The sequence below is a fragment of the Peromyscus leucopus genome, chromosome 8b, assembly GCF_004664715.2.
Source record: "Peromyscus leucopus breed LL Stock chromosome 8b, UCI_PerLeu_2.1, whole genome shotgun sequence".
NCBI lineage: Eukaryota > Metazoa > Chordata > Mammalia > Rodentia > Cricetidae > Peromyscus > Peromyscus leucopus.
In genome coordinates, this window is record NC_051086.1 from 86,455,424 (window position 1) to 86,482,653 (window position 27,230).

Genomic DNA, 27,230 nt, shown 5'->3' on the forward strand with positions numbered 1-27,230 from the left:
CATTAAGACAGGATTTGGGGCACCAGGCATGATGGTGAATGGCAACACCCCTGTCTAAAAGAAGCATACATTTTTGCACTGTTGAGATGGGTCTTGCTCTGTAGCCTAAGGCTGGTCTTGAACTAAAAATGTTTCTGCCTTAACTGAGGGAATTCAGGAAGCCAAAGCATGTATCACCATGCCCAGCAAATGCAAAATGCAGAGCTGAGCTAGAAAAGGAGAAAAGGGACTCCAGACAGTAGTCAGAGGATACAATGGAGAAGTGAGTAGCTGCTGGAGTTCCTGGCAATGTTGGGGAGGTCACAGTGCCTCTGCCACAAAGCTGCAACACTGGCACCTGGGTCCAGCAGCCAGTCACCACCTACAGTATAGATGTGATATCTTTCATAAAGTCAGAAGCCAGAAGGCTTGATTTCTTTTTCCTTCCTTCTTTCCTCCCAGCCACGACCCCTTTATAGGAAGGGTCTCTTGGAGCCCAGTCTGGCCTTGGACTTCCCTAGCTGAGGATGGCCTTGACCTCTTGAACCCCCTCCTCTCCCCTGTGCTGCCAATCCTGGTTTATGTGGTGCTGGGGGTTACATCCAGAGCTTTGTGAATGCTAGGCAGGCACTCTATGGACTGAGCAACTTCTACAGCTCGCATAGATGACTCAGAAGTGAATCTTCTCAGAAGAGAAAATCTAAGGTCAATTGTGGCTACAATAGCCAGCTCCACAGAGAACTTTGCAGGTACTGGACACCATGAGGGGACTTTCACCGTCACAGTCCTTGTAACAAACCCCATTTTCAGATGGAGACAAGTAGAGGGCCTATGGACCTTGCTCACAGACACACAGCAGCAAATAATGGAAGTTGGACTCCAATCCAAATGCTCTGGTTCCAGACAATGACAGAGACAGTGAAGTGGAGCAGATCCCATCAAGGAAAGACCTTGAAGTTGTCCTCAGATCTCCCCAGGTGTGCTGTGGTAAGCAACCCCAATAAATAAATGCAATTTAAAATAAACTCATGGATGAGTCATGAAAAATATGTGCTGGCCAGGTGGCCTGGTATGGTAGTTCATACCTGTAATTTGGTGCTTGGGATGCTGAGGCAGGAGGATCACTACCTCCTCTTTCTCTGCCAACTTTCAGGTGGACTCCACCGCTCCTCACTCACCCAAGTAAACATAAATAGGAGTCTGAACATGTGTAATGTTTGAGAATGTTGGCAGATGCATATCACCCCAGTACTCAGGAGGCTGAGGTAGGAAAACTGAGCATCTGAGGTCAGTCTGGATTACATAGCAAGACTCCTGTCTCAAGACACAAAAAGTCCAAAACAACTATAATGTTTCAAAAAGTGTGAGGGAGGGACTATGATGACGACTCAGTTGGGAAAGCGCTTGCTGTGTGAGCCTAAGGACCTGAGTTCAAATCCCCAGATTCCCTATAAAGGCTGGGCACGGCATTGCATGTCCAGTCTGGCAGGAGCAGCGACAGCAGGCACTCTCGGGCTTCCTGGCCAGTAGGTTAGTGGAATTGGCAAGCTCCTGGTTCAGTGAGAAACTTTGTCTCAAAAACTAAAGTGGAGGGCTGATGAACGGACTCAGTAGAGGTGCCAGCCTGACAAGCTGGTCTCCAGGTCCCACACAGTAGAAGGAAAGAACCAGCTTCTGCCAGGTGTTCTCTGACCTCCACGCATGCTCCGTGCTATCTGCATGTGCACATGCCCTGCCCTCCATGCAACAAAAACAAGATAAGATGGGCTCAGGCAAGAGGGCATGGTGGGTAAAGCTGGCAAGAGGGCATGGTGGGTAAAGCTCTTGTTGCACCAGCCTGACAACCGGGAGTTCCGCCCACAGATTCCTTCTGAAGGAGAGAACAGACTCCTGTAAGTTGTCTTCTGAGCCCTACACTGGGTGCTTGAGCGTGTGAGTGCGCACACTTGCGTGCACACATGTGTCCAGGAGATTAGACTTTGCCAGGGTAACCACATGGTGAAATTCTTTGCCCTCAGTCTGGTGACCTCACGTTGCCCACAGCCCCGAAAGGCAGCACAAACCTCTGTAGTTTATAAAAATAGGAAAGGAGGTTACGTGACAGTGGCCTTCTTCTGGCAAACAAATGACAAAACACAGGTCGGGAAGAGGGCGGGGAGGGGAATTAAAGTCTGTGGTGTATGGACCGGAACAATCTAGAGGCTGTGTTTATGAGTTCATTGTCTTGCTGAATTGTAAACGTCCACCCTCCTTGCAAATCCAAAATTCCTCAACTTCATATCCTGCACAGAAGAGGCCTACACACACACACACACACACACACACACACACAACACACACACACACACACACACACACACACACACACACACACACAGACAACAGACACACACACACAGACACACACACACACAGACACACACACACACACACACACACACACACACACACACACACGCTAGAGACTGAGCAGTAAAAACCAGGCTAAGGATATTGGGGGCCGGAAATTGGGGCTGTGAACCCTGTGGGGGTGAAAATACCAGCAAAGCCTAGAGACAGTTTGGGCTGAGGCTCCTAACAAAGGTGGGACCAGGCTGGAAGGCAAGATTCTGTCCCAGAAATCTGACCAATTTCCATTTGGTCAAGAGCTAGGCTTGGTAATTAAAAACTTGAAAAGTAGATGCATTTTATGTTAAAGGAGGGGATATACAAGAACACACTGGTATCCTATTTACGTTGTGTATTGAGCAGGGAAAAGGCTGGGACCATGCACACCAAAGTGTCAACAGTGTTTAAATTTCTTGATGTTGCTATCATGGGCTTTTATTCAGAGTTTTCCAAATTTCCTACATATACATGTAGAGAAAAACTATTTTTAAAAAGTTCCTCAAAACGACACCCCTCAAAATCTAAGTAGGCCTTCCAAAAGATGGCTTAGGGTGAGGGCATGCATTCTGGGACGAGCAGGTGGCCTACAGCAGTGAACACACCTGTGTGGTCACTGGTTATTGCTCCTTCTCCTGGGCAGTGCCTGTGTGGTGTGGCTCCACCAGGCTGGCCACTCACAAAGTGGACGGCAGAGCTGGTGTGGCGGGAATCTTAGTGACGGTGAGGTTTCTGCATGTTCCAGGGCCTTCATCCTGTAGCAGAGGGGCATCCAGGACCTTCCTCCTGAGACACCCACACAGGGGTCCCCGTGGAACAGGATGCGTGGGAACAGGGTAGTCCCTCCATACACATCCACATGCAAAGCAGGAGGCAGCCCAGGGCATCTGCGTCTTTTCTGCTTCTTCTTGGGATGCCCCACCCCGATGCTAACTGCTTGCTGTGGCAGGACCTAGCTAGGCCACCTCACCTAGGCTGTTAGGAAGGGGCTGGTGGGAAAGGTCGTAGGGGATGGGGGCCACAGCACTTAGGGTTATTTGGGTTCCTGCTTTGAGAGAGACTGAGAAGAGGCGATTGGTAAAGGGGCCTGCTGGACTGTCAGGAGAAGGCAAGCGGCCCGTCTTGCCCCTGACTTTCCCCACAAGGGACACAGACTCGGGTGTTGGGGAAGACCTTTAATTGTATTCACAGAGACTGGATGGGGAATTCCATGTTAGAAGCTGGGGATCTGGAGAACGGGGGGGGGGGGGGGGACTGGGGGGCAGAGAGTGGGTGGGGACAGGGCAGGAGGAGGAAGGCCCAGCGACAGTGTGTTCCACCCACACACCATGTCCCCCATCCAGTTTCTCGTGGGACACTCCGCTGCCGGCTTTGCCAGCAGGGTCACCTCAGGAGTGTCTGAGCTCCACCTCGGACCCAAACTGGGGCCCGCGGTGGGGTCGGCGGAGGCTGTGGTGTTGGCGGATGCTGAAGAGCCGATGGGTGAGACCCAAGGTGGCCACAAGCAGGGTGGCGCCCAGGAAGAGCAGCACCCACTGGCCCACACGGGCCTGCTGTGGCTCCAGGTACATGCCCAGGAAGTTGACGCGGCCAGACTCTGGAAAGGGGCCTTCTGAACGAGCTGAGCGAGGAAGCAAGGAGACAGGGCGGTGGGCAGGACGACGGGAAGGCCGGGACCTTGTGTTCTGGTGTCCCTGTCCTTGCTCTGAGGTCAGACTGGAGGCTGTCTGAACTAGGAATGGGGTTCAGCCCTGTGTGATCTCTGGGAGCTGTGCTTGGGGCTGGAGGTGGGGTGGGTGGTAGTACCCGTTTCTGGTGTCCAGTTGTACTGTGGCCAGCCCAGGGTCTCTCCGTGTCTCCTGTTCTCAGTGATGAGCCATTCTGTCAGTGGCTTGAAGTAGTTCATCATGGCGGAGGCTGACATGTTAGGCTGGCCCGTGATCAGCTTCATGGCTTCTGGCCATGGCTTACTGTGGCCCAGCTTCATGGTATCCCTTGGGGAAGAAGCAGAGAAAGGAAACCTGAGTAGAAACCATATGGATCCTCTTGCCCAGTCTGGCATTCTTTCCCCATAACCCCTTTCCCAGCATAAAGGGTCCTCTAGGATTGGGGGAGCCTGAGTAGGGCTGAGGCTGGGGTGGAGAGGGGAGGCCTCAGGGCCCAGGGACTCCAGTTTCCTCCTGAAGGTGACAATGTCAAGGGCAGAACAGGTTCTTCTTGGCTGTTCTCTGCCCAAGAAACCAAACAGAAAATGCTCCCAAAATAGATCAGTGGTTTCTCAGGGCCAGAGCCGAAGGAGGGTTCAAGGACACTCACGCCAGGAGCTTTCCTGCTTCTTTGGATTGGTAGATGTCACACTTGTGCAGGGGACCTGTGTGCCCAGCGGCACGGCACAGCGCCTCGTGGAACTGGAACTGGATGATGAAGCTGATGAAGTACCTGGAGTGGAGAGAGGAAACGGCTCACGGTGTGGGTGAAGTGCCCAGAGCGGAGGAGAGGCACAGCGGGGTGTGGGTGCCCGGGAGACCCGGCCTTCTGACAGTCACAGGGGACCGAGCAGGGCGGGATGCAGTCAGGATGTCATTCCAGCCTTTGGGGTCATCGGAGCTCTTTCCAGATGTGCCTGTGTGGACGCTTCCCACCCTCCGGCTGCCTACATTCCTGCTCCAAGGGGATCCAAAGGACAGGCACAGGCAGAGGTTAATGAGAGAGCCTATGAAGCTGTTGCAGGCTGTGGAGTTTCCATGCCTGGAGCAGAGGCCAGGGGTTGCTGGGCGGAACCTGTGGGTCTGGCAGGGCGTTCTGGGTAGGAAAGGCATTGGGCACCGTCTTATCTGAAGCCGCAGGGATTTCCTGGTAGGAATATCCCAGTTAAGGTCCGGGCAACCACACCAATTCTAGTTTTTAAACACTGTGAGTAGTGGTTCAGGCTCTGCCTTTGGGTCCTGGGCATAAGCCATATGCCACTTGTTCCCCTGGCACTTCCTCAGAGTGCCCAGGCTCAGGCTGCTGGCCAGAATGTGAGATGGGTTTTTCTAGAGAGCCAAGTCCCCCTTGTTCAGTTATCCCTGCCTGGATAACTGTGCTAAGCGGGGACCCTGTCACAGGGTCCATCTCAAGGCAAGAGTGAGTGCTGGGACCTCAGAAGGAGATCCAGCAGGTGGTGGTGGCCCCATTGGGAGCCTCCCCCAAAGGTTCTTGCTAGGGCACTCTCTAGGTCAAGCCTGACGGGACCTAGCAACAACTCTTCTTGCTTCTTGGCCCTCTGCAGTCTCAGAGTGTGTCTGAGTAGAGTGACTGTGTCTTTTGTCCCACATTCTATCCATCCTACCATGTGCTGACTTTAGTCCTGGTGTCAGGGCCTGCCTCCCCCTGGCTTCCAGAGATTCCTAGAGGCAAGAACTATCAGAAGCTTAGCCTTCCTGAGAGGCCTTCTTTGTCCTCTGTGCCTTGGCTCCCGGGTAGCCTGAGCACCAGGAACTCTGTCCTGAGGTCTACCCATCACAACTTCTTAGGAGCTCTGTGGACCCCACACCCTGAGTAAGCTCCCCATAAGAACATAAGGAAGAAAAGGAGCTGCCTTGTCTACCTTCTGCTATGGCCACACGACGCACAGGCCAGTGCTGATGCAGTCCCCTTAAGAGAGTAATTCACAATGGAGGACCACAGCTACCAGGTCCCCAGCATGCTCTCTGTAGACAAGTGCCTAAGCTGTTAGCCCTTGTGACCATCCGTGTTGAGATCAAGGTGAGAAAACGGATACCCATAGAGACAGAGGCTGTTGTTCAAGGACATAAGCTCTGACCCCAAACCTGGCAACTAACTTGTCTCCAACCACCTCCTCCATAAGCTGGCCTCCTGCCCTGGGCTTCAGACTTATTTCAGGTACAACTCAGCAGATGTTCCAGGCAGTTTGTTCAGCTGCAGCAAAGGGGCCCACAAAGGGATCACGTTTCAAAACTAATCAATCCACAGAACCCAAGTCGGTATACAGCCACACGTGACACTGTTGATGTCAGTGGTAGGTGTGGCGGCAAGACAGGAGGATGGCTGTGAGTTTAAGGCCAGCCTGAACTACACAGTTGGCTCCAGGCCATCTTGGGCTACAGGGTAAAACCTGTTTTCAAACAAGAATCCTACCCAGACTAGGCCTTGTAACCATTAGCCAATCTTCTGGTGAAGCTTCTGGTTTTTAACGGTTTGGTTGGTATAAGCTCTCATGCTGTCCAAGGAATATTTAAAGAAAGGGCTTTGCTAGTGGGTGAGTGGACTCAGGCACCGTGTGTCCTGAGCCAGCCCCTGCTGCTCTGATGGGGAGCTCGAGCATAGAATGGACAGTGCCCCCTTCACGGTGCACCCTGCTCCGTTGGCTCTTACCTGATGTACGGCACATTTGCAGGAACGTGGAACTTGGACCCTGGGTCAAAGTCACCTTGAGATCTGGGCACTGGAGGGCAGAGACCCTGATACTTCAGTCTGTCAAACGGGAAGATATGTTAGAGGGTGAGTTTGGGGAGAACCACGTTGGGAGAGGGTTGGCATTTTTTTAAGTGAACAATCGTCCCTGCACCAGAATGCCCTCTCTATGGGCAATTGGGGGGGGCAATATGGCTTGCGCGCGTGCGCACACACATACACTTCACTGGCTCATCTGCAGACACACCAGCACGTGCAGACACTCTCCGAAAGCCACTCCCATCCACACCCCCACCGGAGTGTTCTAGAACCTGAGGCTCCACCACTCTTGGTTGTAGTTCTCCTTGGTGATGCTTCCATCAAAGACCCTCCAGCGCCACTGGTCGATGAGGTAGCTGAAGGGGATAAAGGCGATCTTGTCGAGGGCCATCTTCATTAGGAAGTTGATGTCATGCTCTGCCAAGAAGAGCGTGCAGTCTCAGGGCCATGCTGGCCTCTTGTCGGGGGGCCTAGCAGCTCAGGCCCGGGGAGGGGAGGGGGGCAAGGTGTTCAATTTCTCCATCCCTAAAACGTGCCTCTTGGGATGACCTGTGTGTTACCTTGTCAGGTCCATCCCGCTGGGGCCTCGTGCCTTTCTAACGGTCTATCTCAGATCTTTGCCCGGGGGCACCTCTCCCCCCACCTCCCAAGTATGTTACCCCTTCTGGGTCCCCAGCCCACCCACCAGCACCTCTACCCTCTCACCGTAGCCGCTGCCCTCACTACTGAGCAGGTTGAGGCTGTAGAGATGTTTCGGGGTAGACACTGACAGAGCCAGCACATCTCCAATAGCCTCATGAAAGCCAGGGTTGGCACCCTCCCGAAAGGCCACGGGCAAGTCTTTGTACTGCATGAAATACTGGATGTGGCCCATTTCATGGTGGGCAATCACCAGCTCCTCCATGTTCACAGAGGTACACTGCTTGATCCTAGGAACAGGAGGTGGGGAGAACTCATGTCGGAATGACCAAAGCAAAGACCAATGCATCAATGAAGCAGACTTCTCAGGGAGCAAGGAACATGCGATGGGAGGAGTCAAGGGTGCCTGGTCACAAGTCGTAAGTCATTGCACCATTCTCCCCTAACCCTGAGTAATCCAAGGAACACTGACTATCCTGACTTGGTCAAAGGAGAAAGTCAACTGACTTTGTAGCATGGTGTCCATGCTTACTATGTCTCCAATCTCAGGATGGGCTTCCTGGGGAACACATGGGCTGGGCTACGCTGCATCTCATTTAATCCAAAACCAGTAAATAGATTCGCTTGAAGAATGGCCTGGACTGAATGGCAGCTACAGAGACGTCTAAGCCAGAAGGTTCTGCCTCTTTGTGTGGCCTTTACCCTTTTCTACAAGCCAGTTCCAATGACAGGAACTTTCTCCCGGGATCTAAACAGTCTTTATTGCAGGTTTACCTCCTGTTTCTTTCTCAGGCATGGGGGGAGGGGGAGCAGCTAGCTGCCTAACATCCTTGACCCACTGAGGATGGGCTCTGCCTACCTTCTCTGACTCATCATAAAAAAGGATTCCCACAGGAATTCTCTCATCTATGATCCCTGAGCCACTTGTCAATCTACCTGGAACTTACAGCTCCAAGCTCTCATACCTTTGAAGGGCCAAGGCCAGGCAGTGTTCCCCCAAAGCCCCACCACGAACCCCAACTCGTGTTTCCTGGGTTTGTGTCTATGTCTCTTGTACGGGTGCTTCATCAGCTGAGGACAGCATCTCCACCCCTTCCCAGACACAGTCATTTCTCTCTTCCTTTGAATCTCGGTTGTCCTTGGGATTTTTCAATAGAATATGGCAGATAGGTAGGGTTGAAGATGCCTGTGACCCTTACACTTGGTAGCCCGAGGCAGGAGGATCACAAGTTCAAGGTCAGCCTAAGTTGTATAGTGAGACCCTGTCTAAAAGAGGATGGCTGAGGTAGAAGGAATCCACAGTAGACAGGACTCAGTGCCAGTTTTCAATTCAGCCGTTGAGAAACCTGGCTTAATAGATCTGCCAGCCAGGGACTGTCGCAATAGGAAGGAACACAAGCCAGCTTGTAACAAAAAAGATGCCTGACCAACCGCAAGCTGCTCTAATCATCCTAACCAGCTACTCAGTGTGAAAGGCCACCTTGAACATCCCACCCTTGACACTACACGTGGGAAAAAACTGAGGAACTCCAGCCAACAGCCAAAATGAGGTTCTGGATAAATGGCTCCAGATGAGCCGTTGAAATTACCCCAGCTGTGCCTAGGTGGGTAACTCAGTGACATAGTGCATTCCTAGAAAGTACAAAGCCCTGAGAGTCACTCTCCTATGCCAATTAATTAATTAAAATTTTAAGAGTTTATATATTCATGTGGTGTGCACCTGCCATGGTGTGCCTGTGGTCATTGGAGGACAATGTTTTTTGAAAGTCCATTCTCTCTCTCTACTATGTGGATTTGGAGGCCCAGACTCATGTCATCAGACTTGGTGGCAAGTACCTTTACTTGCTGAGACATCTTGCTGGACCAATGAAATACTCTGACTGAGATGTCTGTCACTATGGTGTAAGGACACTTTCACCATGCACTGTCTGAACTGCTGCTCACGGAACCTTGAGGATCAACTGGTCATTTTGTGTCACTAGATTTTGGGAGCAGTCTGCTAGACAGCTGTAGGTAAGTAGCCCCAACTTGATAAAGACAGTGCCTTGTCTGTTAGCAGTGAGAGTGGGGTCTTCCTACGTCACAGTGGTGCACCCCTGGGAAGGGCCAGCAACGTGCAAAAGAGGCTGTGCGTTGGACATAGCTTATGTCAGGCCTGCAACCTTCAGCATCCCACTGACCACTGACAGCTGGCCAGCACTTCTGGCTTTCATTTCTCAGGTGGAATTTCCCCACCTGGTTCTCATGACTAGGACCAAACCCACCTCTGGACTCTCAGTCCTCCACTTCATCCCAAACGGTCCCCATCTGTCTTGCTCACTCCAGTTGAGGGGACACCCACAGAGCCTTGACTTGGCTCATACCCTTGTCCCTGTAGCTCAGGATATGGATCCCAGTTCTAACCAGACACACCTGAAGTCTTTGCCATTGTAGAAGTCCCAGGCTGAGGCATGGCACACCACCTCCCGCCCGTCAGTTGGCTTCTCCAACATTGACTTGTTCCAGAACTCGGCGGACACAGGCTAGCAGCCCCAGAGAGGTAAAAAAATCATCAGCTTCCTTAAATATCCTTCTGGGCGTCCATCCCTGGAAGCAGAGAGAGTTCTTTGCAAACTGAGGTCTCTGATTGACAGACACAATCATGGCAGGAGAGAGGCTGTGAGAGAGCCACACTGGAGGGAGAGGGTTTCTGCCCTCCCCTCTGGGGCCTACCCTTCCTTGGCTTCACTGACCTGCTTTATCATGGCCTCCGTGGCATCCAGGTTGGGGGCTGAAGGGAAAGGTGCCACCAAGTCATAGATGTTGGACCAGGTCTGCGCCCACATGTTCCCTGGAGGCAAGTGGGGGGGGGATGGCAGAGAGGAAACACTTAACTTTTTAGGCTCAGAGAAATCCTATAGGGAGAGGTGGGCCAATCCCAGTCCTGTCAATCAAGGTGGCATCTCTGGAGCATCAACTGTTTGCAAACTGCGCTGGGCATTTGATGTGCGTTGCCTCCTACCTACATACCCAGCCCACAAGGTCATTTCCAATATGGGTTACAGGTACAAACCTTGCTGGTCATTAGGAATCAACAGAGTCATCACTGCCCATGAGCAGTGATGGAATCCACAGGAGACCCACAGTCCCTGGAGCATCGACACCCACATGACCACCACTTCCTAAGTGCCACCCCAAGCACACGGAGCAACTTGTAATCCTGCCTGCTCCCTGGCACTGCATAGCAGAGGAACTTGAGTCTGGAAAGAGTTAAGTAATCCAAACAGGGCTCAAACTCCTAAGAGACTAGGCTGGATTTAAATGCCATCAGGTCACACCTTTACAGTGTCTCTTCTGTGTTCTCTGCAGTTGACATTATGCAAGTCACTAGTTACTCTGACAGGAACCAACCACCTCCTTTGGGAGAGGCTTATGTCCCAGAGATTGAGGGTCATTTAAGAGCCCAGTTCTCCAGGACTGGAGAGAGGAGGGGCATTCAGAATGACTAGAAGGTTTAAAACTCCATGTAGCGTCAGGAGTCTTTGGTAGCTGAGGCCGAAAGCTCCAGAAGGAGTCAGAGCGGCAGAAGGATGAGAAAGGGACAGGAGTGTTGGGGGACAGGTGGATACCTAAAGAATTCCCTCTTCTTTGATCACTGGAGATGAAATGCTAAGCCCCAGTCTGGATCCCTGGCCATCTGGAGCACGCTGCTTCCCTCCTGGACTCCCTGTTCTTGGTCACTGAGCTCATGTCTACTTAGTGAGTCTTTGGACTGTCCCAATGAGGAATGGAGGAGGACGAGTAGATCTTGGACTGCATCGATGCTCCAGCTGCATGAGGATCAGGCCCATAGCAGGACCACCTTCTGGGGGGCGTCTCCCAAATGACCTCTAAATGTGTTCTGTCTGGCTTCGTTGATCACAACACCACCAGGAAAGTGATGGCCCAGTGGGGACGGGAAACTGTGGCCTCTGCTTTCCCCGAGTCCTTCCCACCTCTTCTGTCTTCCTCCCCCTCCTTCATGCACGGAAGACTATTTGAATATTTAAAGCCTTGGAAGAATAAGGGCCCCAAAGTTGAAGTGGATCTGAGCTCTCAGGGCTCCTCTTTGCTGTCACACCTTGACCTAGACCCTGTGTCCTCTCTCCCTGCAACCCCATCCCTGACTTGGCATCTGTCAAAATCTCACATGTTTCAAGGCTCATAGGGAATTTCCTCAGACCCCACATCCAGACTCCCGGATCTGGCTGTCTCAAGGCATGATGGGTAATGTGGTCTAACCCTTAAAAGAAGGTGAAATGATGGCCGGGCGGTGGTGGCGCACGCCTTTAATCCCAGCACTCGGGAGGCAGAGGCAGGTGGATCTCTGTGAGTTCGAGGCCAGCCTGGGCTACCAAGTGAGTTCCAGGAAAGGCGCAAAGCTACACAAGAGAAACCCTGTCTCGAAGAAAAAAAAAAAAAAAAGAAGAAGAAGGTGAAATGCTTGTATAACATGACTCTGTGGCAAACATGGCACCAGAAGAGCTGAGGAGTGTGGCTCAGGGGTAGAGCACTTGCCTGACACATACAAGACCCTGAGTTCAATCCTTAGTACCACAGAAGAAAAGCATAAAAACATGTAGTAACTAAGCATGAGCAGGAAGTTCCTCCAGCCCCATTCCACTCCAGCCTTGGCCATGCTCCCTCGAGGCTTCAAGTCCCGTCACCCTTCTGGCCTGCTCTCTGCCCTGTGGCCAGCACTATCCTGTCCCTTACTATTGTCCTTGAAGTTGGAGCAGCGTCCTTACCCAGCAGGTGGGCGGGAATGGGGCCGTCCAGGTTGATGTGCTGGGACCCATAGTGGCGGTGCAGGGCACGGCGCACGTAGGCATGCAGGTTCAGGTAGAGTGGCTGCAGCTCCTGGTAGAGTTGTTCCAGGTCTTGCTCCAAGTTTTTAGACTCATATAATGATCTCCAGGAGTCCCCTCCATCAGCGTAGCCTGCACAGGAGACACAGCCAAGCTTTTCCCAACAGCAGTCATTCACTCAATACACCCGGCACCTCTAGCGCCCTTCCTGCCCCTTCCTGTCGGGGGACCTCTTTGAGAAGCTTGAGGGAACTGGGGAACAGCCAGCCAGTGGTGCCGGCCCTGGGAACTCACCATTGAGGTGGGCAATCTTGTTGGAGAGCTCGACATACTTTGGGAAAAGGGGGAGGATGGCTCTCCCCACTTTGTCCCGCCAGCCCTTCCACACCCACAGCAGCTCTTCGTATTTCCGGGACGTGGCCATCACATTTGTCAGATCTGGAAGGGAGGGGTCGGATGGCTTGAGTCTCGGTCTGTGGCTCACCTCTCATCTGTCGATACGTGGAACTTGCTCATGGAATTTCAGAGTTGGAGTAAAGCTGGTAAGATCACGTGGAAGTGACAGTGTAGGCAGTAAGTCCAGTGAGAGGGGAGAGAGCTAGGGAGCCAGGGACCACCAGGAGCTCATAAGGTGCTGCACACACACACACACACACACACACACACACACCACACACACACACACACACACACACACACACCACACACACACACACACACACACACACACACACACACCACACACACACACACACACACACACCACACACACACACACACCACACCACACCACACACACACACACACACACACACCACACACACACACACACACACACACACCACGACCTCAAGACACTTGCAGGGGGTTGATAACTCTGAAAGGGATTTACTTGTTCCTTTCTTATAAGCAGCTTAATGACATGCTTGTGTACCCACGCAGGAGGTGGCCAGGCTGGAGCAAAAACAAAATGCTCTCCCATGAATTCCCCTTCCCTGGGAGAAAGGGTTTGGGAAGTTTCACAGGCCCGAATTCAAGTTCTATCCCTCTCATGGGATACCTTGAGAGTTACCTTGGGCAGGTCTCTTTTCATATCTATAAACAAGGGAGTAACCCTGGCCTTCCCAGGGACTTGGACATGTCTGTCCCCAAGCAGGGGCTATGCCTTCTCATTGCTGTGGCCCTGGGAACCCACAACATCCTTTGCAAATCGTCACTGGGCTCAAAGGAATAAAACAATAGCTGTAAGGATTGTGTGAGTACAAGAACTATGTGAGCTGCCCCTAGCAAGGTGGACCCTGGCTTTAGGTCTTGTGAAGCTACTCTGTGTGAGACACCCCAGTAAGAATACAAAGCTGACATCCACCTCTCAGGCCAGGGCGAGGGTCACACAAGACTGCAGGCATCAGTCTTGGAACAGAGGCTTCTCCTCCTGCTCTGCCCTTGGCCTAGATAAAGGAGTCTTGGAGCATCTTAAATTCTTACTGTTGAACTTGGGCTCTATTCTGGAACATTCTGTGTCATATACACTTGTCACAGAAAAGGTAAATTTAATTAGTTTTCTTTGAAAAAATTTGTTTTGAAAATTCTGTGTCTGTTTTCTGATGATGAAAGTCATTGGTCTTCATGTTTTTTTTTAATTTTAATTACCATGTCTATGACCAGATGGCCTAGTCCTGGATCAAAGGCCTGGATGGTAGGGATGCCAAATGCTACACTTTTTTTTTTTTTTTTTTTGATATCCATATTTAGAAATATACACCCAGACATGCACACGTATCCCAATTGTGCTTGCACGCACACACACATGCACAGAAGCACGCACATGTTCCCTCTTTGTGTGCGTGCGTGCCCACACCCACTACCTATGGGCCGGACCCTGCCCTGGAACTGTTTCTTGCTCCTGTTTATTTTCCATTTCCCCTTGTATTTGTCATTGTTCTGACATGGGAGCTAGGCTGGAGGCAGGAAGAAACAACTTCTGGTAACGATTCTTCACAGAGAATGCTTATGACTCTAGCTCACCAACCCTGGAAAGAGATCTGTGTGTGGGTCCTGGGGGAGGGGTCAGAGTGAGCCTTTCCTAAGGAGACAGCCTGAAGAGGAACAAGCAGTGAGAGGTGGTTATGAGCCGGCCATGGCTGTCTGGAGGAAAGGTGCCGTGGAGGAAGGGATGGCGTGGGGATGTTATCAGCAGGGGTCTGTAGCTCTCCTTGTTGGGGCCCCAGCCTTTGAAACACATGTTTGAGATTCTCCTGTTCTGAGGGGCACGCAGAAAGGAAGGAGAGTTGGGGAGTTATGGGCAGGGGGGATGCCCCAGAGGGGCAGAGAATTAGGGAAATGTTGATGAGGTGCAGGCTCCCACGGGAGGAAGCGAGTTAGGGAAGCCCATCTCCTCCTCCCTTGACAGCATCCTCCTCCCTCCCAGCAGCCCCCCACCTCTCTCTCTCTCAGGAGGACTCTCACCAGGCTCCAACGGCAGACAAGTTCCATTCGAGTAGCAAACTTCCGCTAAGCTGTAGGTCGTCTCCATGTCCAGCAGGATCTGGTTGTACTGCAAGGGGGAGAAAGAGTAGTGAAATAACCCCCCCCCCATTTTGCTCTGGCCTCAGGCGCCATGGATGGGACTCAAGGGAGCATGTGCCCCAAAATGCTGCAGTCGTGGGAATTCTGGAGACGTGTGGACACGGCCCACGTCAAGAAAGTAGCAATGGGGGCAGACCCATGATCTGGTTCACTTCCCAGCAGTCTCCACTCCCTGCTCCCCATGGCCACACACCTCTTCCAGCTCCTTGGAAGGCAACACTGCCCGGTCCATGTTCTGAACCTTCCTTATGATTCGCTTGGTGGTAGAGTTCCGGAAGTTGTTCACATCAAACCTCTTGGCCAAGGTGCCATATTTCAGGGTGTAGTTGGCCACCTTCTTATTTTTCAGAAGCTGAGGGGCACAAGGGGGGTGGTGTCACAGGCTCAGGAGATTTGGCATGGCCTCTGTGTAGGAGGTTCCATAAAGGTAGTGTTGAGGAGTGTGGTTTGATTAGGCCGATCCCTTTGCCCATACGAATGCCCTCCTCTTCCGCCTGGGTCACCTGCTAATGTCCTGGGTAAAGTATATGTTCCTCAACAGATAGCTGCAGGCTAGCAATATATATCCTGATAGAGCAGGGAAAGGGAGACCAGCCATCCCATAAATGTCATTAGGATGAAGGCAGGGTGCTATTAGATAGGAGACACCCCCCCACCCCCCCCCAAGCATTCAGGGGTTGCATCTTTGAAACAGGAAGAATATCACTTTGTATAACTGCCAAAGGATGTACACAGGAAGAGAAGTTGAGGTGTTAAGGATCCGTGGGCAGCACCCAGTGGGTCTTCAAGTAACATTAGCACCCTATGAGCTAGGGTTAGAGCACATGGCCAGAACTGGCTTCCTGTGCTGTAATGTACACTCAATCACAGAGGAAGGAACAGGGTGCAGGGGAATGATCCCTCACAGTGCTGACAAACGGGCTGTCAATCTTTTAAAGAGGGATGCTGCTGCCATCGCTTATTTATGTACAACGGATTTCAGGCTCTGGGAATGGTGACTGAGAATGGTATCAGACTAGAGAAATTTGCTCAGGTGGGGACCCAAAGCCACTAAATCCGAAATAGAGTGTTTTAAACATTCTGTTCAGACTTTTCACCAATTTTGGCAGCTTGGTGCTCTCTCTCTCTCTCTCTCTCTCTCTCTCTCTCTCTCTCTCTCTCTCTCTCTCTCTGTGTGTGTGTGTGTGTGTTCTGGGAGTGTGGCTGTGTCTGCGCACATGCTACATGCTGGAGTTGGTGGAAGTGGTTCCTACCAGGATCTTGCTGGCCTCTAGGGTAATGTTGGTGTTATAGTGCCAGTTGGCCTCCGCATACTCGTTCCACAACACCTGGGCTGTCCGGTCATACTCCTCCACGAACCTGTTAGCCTCCTCTTCATCAGTCACTAGGTCTGTAGGAGGTGAGGAGGAAAACAGACAGGCCTTGCCTTCCTTGCCACAAAGTGTGGTTTCACTGGAGTCCCCTCTTGTTGTCCCCGGGCTGCTTGACCCCTCGTGGCCCTGCCCTTTTCCAAGAGTCCCGCTTGGGTTCTGGGTTGTCTGGATGGCTGTCTGGAGAGTTGCTGTCTGGCTTCGGGTTGTCGGCTGGTTTGTTACCCCCTGGCTGGTTGTCACGTGGTCAGTGGCCACCTGACTGAGGACCAGCAGGGGGTTCCCGTAGCAGAGCAGCAGAAAGAGGAAGCTGGGCAGTCCTGGAGCAGCCCAACCTTGGCCCATGGCCGCGGGAGAGCAGAGCCCTGCAGTGCCCCCCACTGGCCAATAAGGGCTGAGTCTGCAGTGTGACCTCATAGAGCAATGTGCCAGCAAGACGGACCCCAGGGGCCTCGGGCTTGGGCACAGCATCTCTAGGACGCTGGGAGAAAGACATGCCCATCTTTGCTGGAGGGCCCTGATGATGAGCCCAGGGGTGGGATACCAGGGCTCAGCTGGAAGGAGCTGACCAGGAACCTGAGGTTTGGGCCCAGAGGCCAGGACTCCTCTTGGTCCCCGCCCACCCTCACTTAGGGCTTTACCAATGTTCTCTGGATAGTGGTCAGGTAACGGTGGGCGCCACTGATACTCTGGCCAGCCTAGGACTTCGCCATTCCGCTGATTCTGCTCCTGCAGCCACCGAAAGACTGGTTGGAAGTACTCCAGCAGTGCCTGGGCATCCAGGGCATCTGAACCCACCATATCCTTCAGCACCTCCTGCCAGGGCCTGGAGCCGCCAGCCTGCAGCACCTGCCTGCCAAGGAGAGGGTGCACTATAGGTGTGGGGAACACAGGCTGGGGTCCGCAACAGTGCTGCTGACCATCTGTCCTCCAGCAGTAAAAGAACTCTAGGGCCAGGGTCTCTGTGAGAGTGGTAGGGGACATTCGCCTGGCCCCATGGCAGTTGAAGGCCAGCTCAATAAATATTTGATATAAAGAAGAGAAAGGGGGAAGAGGGAGGGAGAGAGCTGGGGGAGGGGAGGACAGAGTTACTCCAGAGCAGTATAGCTTTGTGCTGTTCCAACCAGAACAGTCAGCTACCTGCAGAAATACTGTTCGCCAGCCTCCCCTCAGCCTCAGGCTTTTTTCCCCTTTCTGTCACATACCGGAGCTTGGCCCCAGCCTGGGTAGACCGGTAGATGTCACACTGGTGTAGTGGGCCCTGGTGGCCTGCCTCCTTGCACAGGGCTTGATGGAACTGGAACTGTAGAATGAAGCTCACAAAATACCTGTAGGGACAGAGCAGGTGCTAGGAGGACTGTGGAGAGCGAGACAGAAGCCCCTGTTCAGGCTCTACCCTGTGTTCGGCAGGGCGACAGCCGGACTAAGGGCTAGCAGTAGGAAGAAGGGGAAAAAAAATTGAGTGTAGCCCAGGAGAAAGGGTCATTCTAATTCTCAGCCCTTGGGCCTGAGGGATGATGGAGCGGCGAGGAACACACAGCTCTGGTACCTGATATACGGTGCCACATTTGGGATATGAAACTTGGCTCCGGCATCAAAATGGGTTTCGTTCCGGACAACTGGAGGGCAGATCCCCTGATACTTGGTTCTAGAAGGGGATGTGTAAAATCTTAAGGCTCTAGGGACGCACAGGCTGCTTGAGATTTGCGGAAGAGGTACTGGTTCTACCCGTAGCCCACCCCTTCACCCCCACCCCATCCCCACCCCACCCCTTCTACATCCTGGAAGATGGGGAAACTTCCTGGAGGTAAGGTCTCAGCAGGAAGGGAGGAGGCAGTGGGTAGGGGGGGCAGACATTGTTAAGAAGGAGGGGACAAGACCGGTGGAGGCTGGGGGGTCCCCTGGGTTAGGCTTTTCCTATCTCTCTTCTCACCTAAGATACCACCAGTCGAAATTGTAGCGGGAGGGTGAGATATGTCCACTGAAGACCCCCCAGCGCCACTGGTCCACCAAGTAGCCGAAGGGCAAGAAAGCAATTTTCTCTAGGGCCATCTTGAGCAAGTGATTGATGTCACTTTCTGTCCAGAAACAAGAAGACAGAGAAGGAAGGGGAAGGAAAGAGACCGGCTAGGGTAGAGTGGACCTGGGGGAGGGGAGGGCCACCCAGCAAGGAGGGGAGGCTGGACAGACAGAGGTGAGCCCCCAGTCCTTAGCTCTACGTGGACACCGACTCTGGGTGAGTGCTAAGCTCAGGGTGTATCTGGGGCCTCAAGTTAAAAATGACAAGGTGGCGTGGGGGGACAGTAGAGATCTGCTATGGTAGAAAATTTGAATGGCTCGGGCTGGATCCTCTCCTGTCCCCAGCCCATACCCATGTCATTGGCATCATGGTCCAGCAGGCCGATTTTGTGCAGGTGTGTAGGAGTGGAGACAGACAGTGCCAGCACGTCCCCGATGGCCTCATGGAAGCCGGGGTTGGCACCTCTGCGCAAGGGGAGAGTCAGGTCCTTGTACTGTAGGTAGTACTGCACGTGGCCCATCTCGTGGTGCACCGTGGACAGCTGCTCCATCGTGACCCGTGTGCACTGCTTGATCCTGGAGCATGGGCAGGATGAGGACGAAGGTGAAGGAGAGGGCCGGGGCCAGAGCACTGGGGAGGCCGGGACTGGAGGAACACAGGGTTTAGGAGGACTCTGTCCTGGGGTGAGGAGTACTTAACACTAGCAACCCTTTGGCCCTAGCCTGGCCTACCACCACTCAGGCCCTCCTCCATGCCAGGGTACCCAGCTGATTGCTTCTCAAAGCTTCAGGGATGGTGAGCTAATGGGATGACGACGTGCCCTACAGCCCTGGAGCAGAACAGTCCTCCAGTACAGAGGCAGGTCTGAGTCACAGCGGCCTCCTCCTTGGAGCCCCCCACCACACACACACACACACACACACACACACACACACACACACACACACACTCCTCTTCCCAGGTCTAGACCTGAAGTCCTTTCTGTTGTAGAAGTCCCAGGCTGAGGCATGGCACATCACCTCCCGCCCATCACTTGGCTTCTCCAGCATCGACTCTGCCCAGAACTCAGGAGGCATTGGTGAGAGCCCCAGCGAGGTGAAGAATTCCTCTGCTACCCGGAACATGTGTGTAACATTCCAGCCCTGGGCAGGAGGTAGGGAAACAGGTCAGGGGGCCAGCCACGTGGGAGCCCCTGGGACCTGCCTTGAGGGCAGGGCTTAGTGATCTCCACCCAGGATAGCTTCTGGCCCAGGAAAGATACCCGAGGCTCAGTGGCCTCACTTCCCAGAGGTAGGGCACTACTGACCACGACAGATCACTCTGCCACAGGCTGAGACCCAAGGTCGCTGTTGACTGTTGTAGAAAAGGGGAGGGGTCACACCTATCACGTGACCCTTCCTACCCTTCTCCCCTTCTCGTTGCCTGTCTCCAGAGCTTACCTTCTCCACCATTGTACTGGTGACATCGAGGTTGGGTTTGTCGGGGAAAGGCACCACCATGTCATACATGTTGTCCCAGCTCTGGGCCCACATGTCTCCTAAATGGAAGAAGCGAATGGGACAACCTGGGCTCCTGCCCAGCCATGCCAGTTCCCCATATATGTTACCCTGGGTGGGTGCCAGCACCTGTCCCATGGGACCATAGGACAGCTCTCCTGACTTTCTCTAGGCTCCACAGGACTGGTTACTGGTTAGTGGTGTCTTATCTGAATATGCCAGGATCCTTTGCCAAGGGGCCACAAGCTTCCAGGCTTCCAGGATTGTGCCCTCCCTCGGATGTGATCTACAAGTAGGCTGCCTCTTCCCTGAACCCGCAGCCAACACCATTGGCTTGACCCCCTAGCTCCGCCCCATTCTAGTTCTCTGTCGGCTCTAAGTTCCTGACCTCCCCTAAGCCTTGGTGTCCCCACAAAGGCTGCTAGGGACATTGAGCCACAGGGGCTTCTGCATAAGGAAACAAAGGTCATGACATTCCACACATTGGAGGCTTCATGAGGACGAACCATCTTCCCTCTGCTGGGCATCCTCCTGCACCCCAAGTCCCCCTAGGCAGCGAGGTCCAGGTCCTTACCCAGCAGATGAGCAGGAATAGGCCCCCTGAGGTTGACATATCTGTCCCCATAGCGTCGATGCAGTGCTCGGCGGACGTAGGCATGGAGGTTCAAGTAGAGGGGCTCTAGTTGATGGTAGATGTGCTCCAGAGTCTCCACAAAGGAGGGGGAGTCATACAAGGAGCGCCAGTAAGCTCCCGTGTCCGAGAAGCCTAACAGAGTGGGAGAGAGCAGGTCAGGCCCAAGGCTCTGGTCCTCCACATCCTAGTTTTAACTCTGCTATCGTCCTGACTCCAAGCATTGGCTTAAGATCGATGCTCAAATTGGCCTTGACTGAACTCAAGATCCTCCTGCCCCAGTCTCTTGAGTTCTGAGATTACAGTTGTGTGTGACACCCTCCCATCTTTTAGGCATCTATAGCCCAGGCTGGCTTCAAACTCCTCACCCTCCTACTTCAGCCTTTCAAGTACTGGGATTACAGGCCTGGGTCACCATATCAAGGTCTATAATTTCTAAGTAGATGCTACTCTAGCCTCTAGCATCTAGGTCCCTGAGCACAAAGCTGAAGAGTCTTAGAGCTGGGAGCAGTGCCACAAATGGCACCAGGGACAGCAGTAAGAAGGACAGGACAGCAAGGTACTTTGGCTATAGATTTCATGCCATTCCCACTAGCTCTGAGACCCCTTGGGTCAGCCTGGCTGCTTTGTCTAGCTCAGGGACTTGAGGCTCTGGGGACAGCAGACAAGAGCGTCTTATAAGCTAGGAAAGAAAGGCTTGCTGTCCACGGAGTGGAAGAAGATCCAAGCTCACCGTCTTCTTTGTAGGCTTCATTGCTGAGGATGGTGAAGTCTTCATAGAGGGGTTTCAGTGGGATGCCCACAACATCATGCCAGCTCTCCCAGGCGAACAGCAGCTTGGCATAACTTCGTGAGGAAGCCATAATGGTGGTGAGCTCTGAGACAGGTGAGCAGGGTGAGTGAGGAAACGTCTGTGAGCCAGTCCTAACAGCCTGCATCAGAGGTGCACACTGGTCTTGACCATTCCCACCAGCTTCTTCTATACCACACTATCCCCAGACCAAGGACAGCCTTTGGGCTTGCTGGGGTGGGGCTATACAAAGAAAGCACCCGGCAGGACCCTGCACCCAGGGAAATGTCTAAGGTAGTGGACACAGAAAGGACATTTAGAAGTTGGAACAGGTGGACCCTCCATGGCTCGTTGCATAGAATGGCTGACCTTGTGGTGAAACCCCCAGGGACCCAACGCTTTGTGAGAGGCTTTTGGAGAAAGTGAGGGGACCCATTAAAAGGAGAGGTAGCTTAGTGGTGGAGGGGTGGAGCTAGAAGGTTCGTGAAGTAAGTCTGGCAGGAGTATGGGTGCACCTGCACATTCCATCCCCAATGGGGAACCAGCACCTTTGATTTACTGACAAACAGCATCCTGTAGATGACCCAGAAGGACTAGGAAACCCCAGCAGAGATGGGATGGGCCCGTACCTGGGTCCAGGGACCAGCAGGTGGCAGTCTTGTTGGGGAAGCAGACCTTGCTGGTGGAGTAGATTCTGCTCATGTTGTTTAGCAGGGAGTTGTACTGCCAATTTGGAGTTGAGGAACTATTAGTAAGCAAACTTTGGCCCCTGGAGTTAATCTGCCCACCCATCTCCCTTGGCTGGGAGGAAAAAGTGGCCTGGAGAGGGGATGTGACTCAGACAAGGTCACTCAGCAACCCTCGGCTCTTTCAATTGCCACTGCAATTGTGGAGGCAGTCTTTGCAAGTGGAACTGACCAGAGACCCAGGGATCTGAGACAAACACCAGCTTGGTACCAGCCACAGTGAGGGTGAATCCCTGCTATTCCCCGGCCTTGGGGTGATCTGTCTTCCCAACCTTTCTAATGAAGCCCATATACCAAGTCTGTCTAGCAAGAAATTTACTGGTGACTTTGTGTGTATGTGTGTGTGTGTGTGTGTGTGTGTGTGTGTGTGTGTGTGAGAGAGAGAGAGAGAGAGAGAGAGAGAGAGAGAGAGAGAGACAGAAAGACAGAGAGACAGACAGAGAGAGACAGAGAGAGAAACATTTCTCTTTGCATGTGTAATGTAATTTTGGGTATAAAGTCTCACACATGCTAGACTAGCAGTCTGGTAATTCAACTACATTCTAGCTCGTGAATTTGACTTTCTACTTCATAAAATAAAGTAACTGTCACATCACACATCTAGAGGGAAAACCTGTGTTCCTAGCAGCTGTCTGTTTCCCTCCAGATTCCTTACAGCCCTTCCTGTCTGCCAGGCTGCTTTCCCAACCACCACAATAGGGCACTTGGGGCACTCAAGTTTCCACCCTCAGGCCTACCTGTTGCCGCCCGGCCAAGGGCAGGTTGGCAGGTCCTAAGATGCGTATAGTTTCAATGGCCCTTCGCAGCTTTGAGTCAGTGAAGTTCTGCCAGATGGGGTCATACAGCTCCTTGGCCTTCTTGCCCCAGACCTCTGTAAACTCCTGCCTGATGAGTTCTGCTTCCTCCTGTGGTCACCAGGAGGGTGGGTGGAAAGAGTGGTCCAGCTCAGGCAGAGGTCATGTAGGAGAGGCTACAAGTACTGAGAGCTAGGAAAGTGAAGGGCTTCCAGACCCCTTGGTCCTGCAGAGATTCTGTCCTGGAGATGTGCTTGCAGAGGCACATCCCTCCTCCTGGCCCTCTGGTTGGGAACTCTGGGAATCTGACTCACGGGAACAGTGAAGGAGAAAATTGGGGCCAGAATAAGGGGACAGTGAGTGGAAGGCCAGGAAAGGAATCTCAACAGGAGGCTGGGCAGCGGCCAGAGGGCAAGGAGCCAAGCAGGGCACCCTATATGCCGACCACTGCTGCCCCGACCACGGCTGCCCCAGCCCTGGACGCCTGCGCGCTGAGAGGATTTGGCCTTGGAGGAGCCAGCTTCATTCCATTCCATTCCTGTGTTAGCATGGATCACGTGCCCAACCCGTACAGGAGCATCACCGCCTGTCTGATGCGCAGGGAAGGTGGGAGTGTCTGGCTGGTGGCAGGGGACCCACTACTAGGGTCCTCACTGCTCAGGGCTGAGGCTGGGGGCCCCCTGGTGCCTGCTGCCCGCCCCGGGCGGCTGACCGCAGGCCTGTGATTGGCCGCCGCGCCCTGCTGTGCCCCGCCCCCGCCCGGGCCCCGGGCGCCCACCTGGAGCCACTCATTCTCCTCGGTGATGTTGGTGTAGTATGCCCAGCTGGCTGCCATGTTCTGGAACATCACCTGCTCGGCACTCGAATTGTAGCTCTCCACGAAGAGCTGCGCCCCTGCCTCATTCGCGGGAAAGTTGCCCGGCTGCAATTCAGGGTCGAGCGCCGCGGTGGGTGACAGCAGCAGCAGCTGCAGCAGCAGCAGCAGCCGCCGCCACAGCCACCACCGCAGCAAGAGAGGCGACGGCGGCCCCTGTCCCCGCTGGCCGGACGCGGCCCCCATAGCGCGGTGCGCGCGGTGCGGCGCTGCCCCTTCTCCCGCGCCGCGACCGCCCTGCGGATTATAAAACCCAGCCACCGCCGCCTCCCGACACACCCCCACCTCCCCGCCCCTCCGCGCTTCCTCCTCGGCTCCAAAGTCCCCGGCGACGCGGGCCCAGGGGGCCCGGGAGAGTCCCCAGCCGGCCCCGGGCAGGGGCGCCCAGACCCGGAGGGGTCCAGGAGCAGCCTGGGTGGAGAGATGGGGCTAGGTCGGGCTCTTGCAGAGGAAGCTAGAAAGAGGTCCCTGGCCCCCGCAAACACACTGCCGACGCCCGGCCGTGCCCTCTGGCTGCCACCACGTATTCTCAGGCTATAGGGCCCAGCCGTCTCTGACTTCTCAAGGCTTCCCGGCTTAACCCTCCAAGCCTTTCCGGGCTCTTGAGTGACAAAGGGGCAGGAGGCAGGGCTGGCTGGCTGGCTGGTGCCATGGGGATGATGGACTTGAGGCTGCCAGGTCCTGGAAGAAAGGGGTTGCTCGCCTGGGTGCCAGACAGGCGCCTTGGGTCGGTGCTGCAGATGTCAGCAGCCAGTTCACCTTGGGCTTGGGGTGAGGGACGTCTCGAAATAGCAGAAGAACTGAGGGTCTGTTCTGTTCTACGAGGGGGAGCCATGGAGTGGGCCACAAGCGCTGGCAGTCCTGCCCCCTACCCTTTGGCTACACAGCCGACAGTCGGTGGCGTTTCAGCTCACAAGAACCATCATGCATTGTCCCAACGGAGCCCTAAACTTCACAGCTGCACGATGTGAGAGCTACAAAGTGCCTTAGAGATTAGATCAACCCCCTGCTTTTTAAAAACGGAGAAATTACCAGAGACGGATTGGCTTCAAGTCACCTCAGGTCTCCACACTCCCAGTCATTTCTCTGTCTCCTCCACCTGTCCCTCAAAGTGACACGCATGGAGGAAGGAGGATCACAGCCTCTCGAGGCACTAGGAGGCTGTGAAGGCCAACCCCTCAGCACCAGGGCTGTGCCCCCAAAGAGGTGGGAAGACCTTTGTCCCTGGTAGATGGGGTGATGGCGCTCATACAGGAGACGGTGTGACCTGGAGACTCGGTGAGATTGTGCCAGCCTGCAGGTGACGTGCTAGAGGAGAGGCCCCAGAGGACTGATAGAGACGGAGAGAGAAGGTGGCGGGCAAGGGGCCACCTGGTGAGAACTGGGTGCGTATTTCCCACCGGCGAGCTGCTGTCTTCTCGGGGAAGCAGCCTGAACTGATGGAGGCCTGGGAGGGGGATTCTGAGGGTGGTACCTATGGGAGTCAGAAGGGGAGGCGGGGTAGACACAGGTAAGAGTCTGGGGCTGAGCCTGTGCTCAGAAGCTCTTCTGTCTTTTCTGTGGGAAACGGAACTGAAAGCAAGAAGGAGAGAGGAAGACAGGGTGGGGCTGGAGGCCCAGCTTGTCTCCGAAGAGTTCCTGAGTCCCCGGGCCAGGAGAGTGGACGAACAGGCAGTTGGCTCTGCTGGCTCATTCTCAGGCCCAGCTGTGCGGCAACGTGACATCGTCACATCGTCACATCGTCTATAGTCGTAGGTTAGGGGCTGAGGAGTGAGGAGCTGTGCCTTACAGAAAAACGACAAAATCAAACGTTAATTACTGTTATCAGGGACAGGTTGGAGTCATCAGCCTCCCTCTCCCCCTGGGTGACATTTTATTAAGAGCTGGTTGAAACACAGCTTCCCCTATACACCATACTTTCCAGGAGGGTAGAGAGAGGTCAGCCTGCCTTCTTCTCTGTGGCTTTCCCAGAACTTAGCACGTACCTGTTACACAGAGGGAAGCATGGAGATGTGAGGAAGGAATGGCCAGCGTCCGTGTTCACACCTCCGGATGGAAGCTCCAGCACCCACAAGAGCAATCTATGAAGAGCCAAACCCCACCAGTTTGGAACTTACGGTAATACAGACATTGCAACCTTGATATCCTGAAAAGTAAAAGTTAAAAATAGCTTTCTCTATTTTTAGGGTCTTACTCATGAGGGAGAGGAGAAATAAAAATATACCTTACATTTGTCTGGCATGTTGGATGTTTCTATACCCTTAATGTGTGAATGGTATAATTTGACATTTATGATGACCTTGAGGTAGGGTAATTTACCATTTATGATAACCTTGAGAGCTAGGGAAGAGGGGAGGGTTCTCTACTGCCAGCTCCCTCCCCAGCTGCCACTGAAACTGTGGAGGAGGCTCCCAATCCTGCAGGAAGATTGAGTCAGGGTGGGGCCAGTGAGGAGCCCTGAAGATCCGCCTGTGGAAGTACAGCCTGCTGGTTCAGGCAAGCTCTCATCTTTTAGATTCTTCCCAGTTACTAGTAACCACAGATAGAGGAAAATTAGCCCCTAAAGATGTCGTCAACAAACCTAAGCATTGGTGGCACACTCCTGTAATCCCTGCACTTGGGAAACGGAGGCAGGAGAACCAAAACTTGGAAGTCAGCCTGGACTACATGAGTTCCAGGTTCATCTTGAACTATATAGGGAGACCCTTCTTCAAAAAAATAATAATAATGTGACGAAATCAATAGTAGAGGGGCTAGAGAGATGGCTCAGTGGTTGAGAGCACTTGCTGCCCATGCAGAGGACCTAAGTTCCCAGCACACACATTGGGTGGCTCCCAATGCCTGTAACTCCAGCTTCTGGAGGGGATCTAATGCCCTCTTCAGGCCTCTGTAGGTACTGCATGCATGTGGTGCACACACATACACTCCTATACATTAAAAAAGAAGAATAGAATTGGGAACTCAAAAAGAAAACCTTACATTTATTTCTATTGCTTTTGTTGTCACTGTTTTGCAACATAACCCAATAAGCCATTTTAATGTCACTTGAGGGAGATGCAGGGTGATTTTGCCAACCAACCCTGGTTATCAGTTTGCTTCTTATAAAAAAGATTATATTATTTTACAATAGGGGTTAGCCTTTGATTTTTCAGTAAGGTACAGCTTCAAACTAAGAGCAATTCTGCTTTACTAATGCTAGGAGAATAGGTGTGTACAAACTACTATTTAGCTGTTCAACTGATTGTTTTTGTTTTTGAGCACTGAGAAGGTGGAGGCAGTATCCCTGTGAGTTTGAGACTAGCCTGATTGTCATAGAGAGATGAGAAATCCAGGAAAACCAGGACTAAATAGACCCTGTTTCAAAACAAAGCTCTGTGTGTGTGTGTGTGTGTGTGTGTGTGTGTGTGTGTGTGTGTGTGTGCATAAATACCGGATCTCAGGAGCTGAGAAGGAAAGCCTGTGTTCGGCATACATCATACTGTTTATATAAACAGCAACAAGCCCTGTTCAACTGATTTGCGTGTGTGGTGTACGTAGCTGTAGCTGTAGTGTGTGTGCCATGCACATAGAGGCCTATGGTCAGTGTCCGCTGTTTCTCAATTGATCTCTACCTTATCTTTTGAGACAGGGTCTCTCACT

At 53.1% G+C, this 27,230-nt stretch overlaps 1 protein-coding gene across 1 annotated transcript; it reads right to left on the bottom strand.

Moving 5' to 3' along the window:
* Positions 1 to 3,524: 3,524 nt before the first annotated feature.
* Positions 3,525 to 23,853, bottom strand: LOC114690399 (angiotensin-converting enzyme). The gene is given in 26 exon segments (XM_028865165.2): positions 3,525 to 3,985; positions 4,171 to 4,358; positions 4,681 to 4,803; positions 6,742 to 6,840; positions 7,092 to 7,236; positions 7,525 to 7,748; positions 9,871 to 9,980; positions 9,982 to 10,044; positions 10,191 to 10,288; positions 12,225 to 12,416; positions 12,579 to 12,722; positions 14,751 to 14,838; positions 15,064 to 15,222; positions 16,124 to 16,260; positions 16,882 to 17,093; positions 17,446 to 17,568; positions 17,790 to 17,888; positions 18,174 to 18,318; positions 18,612 to 18,835; positions 19,230 to 19,402; positions 19,700 to 19,797; positions 20,331 to 20,522; positions 21,121 to 21,264; positions 21,807 to 21,900; positions 22,661 to 22,828; positions 23,496 to 23,853. Coding segments are annotated over 26 exon segments (3,957 nt in total). The 5' UTR covers positions 23,778 to 23,853; the 3' UTR covers positions 3,525 to 3,752.
* Positions 23,854 to 27,230: the final 3,377 nt, after the last annotated feature.